Source organism: Balaenoptera musculus, chromosome 11 (genome assembly GCF_009873245.2).
Source record: "Balaenoptera musculus isolate JJ_BM4_2016_0621 chromosome 11, mBalMus1.pri.v3, whole genome shotgun sequence".
Lineage (NCBI taxonomy): Eukaryota > Metazoa > Chordata > Mammalia > Artiodactyla > Balaenopteridae > Balaenoptera > Balaenoptera musculus.
The window spans coordinates 60,048,429-60,052,566 of NC_045795.1; the positions used below are offsets into that span (position 1 = coordinate 60,048,429).

Here is a 4,138-nt window from a genome sequence, read left to right on the forward strand (position 1 = left end):
CCAGAAACTTTAAGGAACCAATGTATAATGTATTTGTTTTCCTAGTTTATTTTTATAAGAAAATTTACTAAACTCCAGCATCAAAACCAGCTGGGATTTTACTTATTTATGGGAAATATATTTGTACAAGGGAAAAAAATTAACCCAGTGGTCTAATTATCATGATTTCCCATGAGAACATTACTTATGACTTTGTGTGATGACTTTGAATCTGGGCAGAGTGGGACTAAGGAACTGATTCTCCAATGACGACGTTAACAACCCTACCATCAATCTGCCTCATAATCCCGGCCCCAGTAACAGACTTTAATCCATATATTAGATTTGCCAACATGTCAAAAAGAACCTTTATTCTGTTTATAACAGCCTCTTATGCTCTCATGCTTTCTTGCCAGATGCCTTTGGAGCAGGTGCTTTCTGGGCTGGAGCTTTCTGACCCTTCTGAGCTTTTGGAGGAGGTGCTGCCTTCTGGCCTGCAGCTTTCGGGGCAGGAACCTTCTGGGCTGGAGCCTTCTTACCCGTAGCAGTCATCTTTTTTGCTGGAACCTTTGCAGCAGCTGCCGTAGCTGCCCCCTTAGCAGCAAGTGCTTTCTTGGGAGAAGCCTTCAGGAGAGCTGCCTTTTGAAGTTTCTTAACTTCAAGCTTGATTAGTCTGTTCCTCTGAAAAATTTCAAGAGAAATGTTTATCATATATGCATACAAAACACATATCTATCTTATATGTATGGAATATGTATGTATAAAAGACAACCCTTATGATGTCTAAGACTCCTATGAAGTCAACTTTGGTCTATAAGCTTAGGCAAGCAGAATTAACCAGACAAACAAGTTTAGGGTTGGAATACAACAATCCTGAATTAATTAAAAACTTACCATTTTCCTTGCCTTCATGACTTTATAACGATCAAAGTCTGTCATCTTGGCTTTCTGTTAAAAAAAAAAAAAAAAAAAATCCCTGTCATACCACCTTGTAATCCTCCCCAGGAAAGGTCCAAATTCAAATGACTCTAAATCATTACCTTTTCTCTGGCTTCAATCTTCTTGGCCCACCTTGTGGCTGCCCACTTTGCATTGATATCTGCCTTCTCCCAGGCTTCTCGGACATACTTCTGGCGGGCACTAGACAGAGCCAAGACCATAGATTAAGAAATCATCTTTGGGACATTCCTGGTGGCCCAGTGGCTAAGACTCTGTGCTCCCAATGCAGGGGACCCAGGTTCGATTCTTGCTCAGGGAACTAGATCCCACACGCATGCCGCAGCTAACACCCGGTGCAGCCAAAAAATAAAATAAACAAACAAACAGATATCATCTTTGAAGCCACAGAGATCCAAGGACAGCTTTTCGTCCTCTGAAAAGGCACAATTTATACCCCTCAAATTAAAAAAGCATAAGGAAAATGCCAAAAGAACCCTTCTCAGTTTTTCTACTTCCAGCTCTAGTTGTCTCCATAGAAAACACACCACCTGACACAATGTATCAGTATCTTTTACTTGTTTGAACGGTGTTCACTAAGCCAGAATGTCTTATAATCTCAAACACACAATTTTAATAAAAATATGCAAACCATTCCACTTTCTGGGTTTAAAAATCACCTGATCATGTATATAGTATCACTCAAGTAGTGGATGTGTAAAAAGCATTTTCCTTTTCATAAACAATGATGTAAAGTTAATCCTTATGCCTTATGCTTTTATTTTGTACAATAACTTATAAAGATGTGTTCAAACACCATAGAATGGAATTATAATCATTTTGAAATTCCTTTCAAATATCAAAACCCAGTATGCTTAGAAAATAAACTAGTAATATGTCACAGCACATGTTCCATTGCAAACAACTGTCACTGCACAGCAACACACCATAGTGTTTCACTTCTATAACCTAAATCACGTCAAGAATCACAGAATGACTGCCTTAATCCCTTATAAACAACTGGGAATACAACCTCTTTGTGACTATCATAAGGAGATGATGTATATTAAATACTTAGTAGCCAACACATACAAAAAGCTCAACTAATGATAGAGTTGCAAGAGACAATTGCTATTTTTGTTCTGAAGCTAAAATGGACTAACATATGTTGGGGGAACCACACATATAGGGAGGCTTTTGTTGTGTAAAACGTGAAAGAAAGGGGGACAAGAGAAAAAGGATGGGAAATCTGGATAAAGGGAAAGCCAGAGAACTACAGGACCGCAGGGCATTTTAGAAGTAAATAATGCCTGTCCACTTCTACGATGTAAATCCCTCTCCTAAATTGCTCTTTCACACTGCTTACTATGTTCTCAAGAGAAAAACAACAAAATAGCAAAAACATTTTTAAATTAAACTAAGCAAACTTTTGCTAGCATTAACAAAACTAGGGGAGGGGTGACGGTTGGTGGAGAATTACCTGTGTGGGAATTTGAGGATGAAGTCAGTGAGCTGCATGCATTTGAAAGGCATAGCCTGTCTCCTCACTTGAGTGCAAGGTCCATCCACCAAAGCCTAGAAGACGTAAAACCAAGGAACTCAGTGTAAAAATGTAACAGCATTCAAAATGCAGATATTCTATATAATAGTCCTTTCAGAATCATCAAATTCTTATATTTAAATGCTTTTTTTAAAGGTTAAAAAGACTTAGCAACAGTAGCACAGCATAAAACCCAACTACATATAATTTAAAGTCTTTAACCCTTGCATTCCCAACAAATAACTTTATGATTATTCACGGCCTTTGGTCAATCCCTTAGTTGTGGTGCTCAAACAGTGACAATAGCAAATAACGGCTTTCTATGTGCCTGGCTTTGTTCTAAACTTGCTTTAAACATAATAACTGATTTAAACCTCACCTATGTTTTAGCCCATAATTAGTTAAAAACTCTGCCTAGCTGAAGGAGCGGAAGTATTACTCAAACCCAGTAGTATGCGCCAATTCAAGTCTGTACTCCTAACCCCTATCTGCGCTGGCTGTTTCCTAAAATAAAGCTACCACCCGTGGTAATCCTATCTTAAGACGGCTGTTGGGACAATTACCATTATCATCTACACTGCATACCATCCACTGCCATGTGAAGCTGTGACGCTTTTCCTTTGCACTTACCCTGTTCTGATCAATAACATCTACAATCGCGACCAGCCTCCCGGCATGAGGACCAAAGGAGACGTAGGCCACCCGGCCAACCTCCACGAAGCGCCTGAACACCTAAAATTGAGAGGTGGGGGAAAATAACTGATTAAATATACTCCCTAGTTTGCAAGGCTTTGCAGCTTAAAGGTAGTGTGGCTAAAAACAGGGAAAAAGAATGTTGAGGGTAACACGCCCAGGTGCCATGGAGCAACCTAGATGGACGAAATCCGCAGAGGCGGCGGCGGCGGCAAAAGCCAAGTTCCCGCTGGCCTCCAGGCCTATGGGGCCTGCACGGCCGGATCACCAGCCCCATCCCGGCTTGGCCCCGGTGGCCACCCCAGCGGTCCGGGGCAGGCGGCCGAAGCGCGCACGCGTGGCCCAGGCAGCGCCGGGCCTACCGGGCCCCACACGCGCTCGTCAGGCGCGCATCCGGAAAGCTCCCAACTCCACGTCCTGCCCACCCGAGGACCCTCACCGCGCGCTACCTAAGACCCACTGGGCGCCATTCCGCGCCTCCACTCCCCAACCCAAGCAGAGATGGAACGGCATGGCGGGCAGACCCGGAGCCCACGCCTGGGACACTCACCATATTGGCGGCGTTCGGCGAAAAGGAAGAAAACCCCCCCCAACCGTGCGCATGTGTAGAAAGCCGCCCCGCCCCTGCGATGAACGAGACACCGACGTGGGCACCGATTGGTTGGGACGTTCGCCCGTACGCGCACGCATGCTCACTGGGAAAACAAGCCGGAGGCTGCCGGAGCATGCCGAAGCCGCGCTCCTTTTCCCTGACTGGAATCGCGGGATTGGCTTAGTTAATACCGCGGGTAATTTGTAGGAAGGTTGTCTCTTAGGGCTTGAGGGTGAAGGCGCAGAAGCTGTGCTTTCCATTGTGACTCTGTCCTCATTCCTTTCGACTTTCTATTTTAACGTTCTTCCATCTTCCCTTCCGCTACTCAGTACGTTCTTTCCCGATTTTTGTCTAAATGTTACCGATGGCTTAATCCTAGATTTTTTCTTTCTGTAAGT

The 4,138-nt window shown here is 43.7% G+C and overlaps 1 protein-coding gene across 1 annotated transcript; it reads right to left on the reverse strand.

Moving 5' to 3' along the window:
- Positions 1-318: 318 nt before the first annotated feature.
- RPL14 (ribosomal protein L14) lies at positions 319-3,777 on the reverse strand. The gene is made up of 6 exons (XM_036870137.1): positions 3,699-3,777; positions 3,086-3,187; positions 2,396-2,490; positions 1,020-1,119; positions 874-927; positions 319-660 (listed from the first exon to the last, which is right to left on the reverse strand). Exons 1-6 carry the CDS (start codon positions 3,699-3,701, stop codon positions 379-381), a joined length of 636 nt encoding a protein of 211 aa, XP_036726032.1. The 5' UTR covers positions 3,702-3,777; the 3' UTR covers positions 319-378.
- Positions 3,778-4,138: the final 361 nt, after the last annotated feature.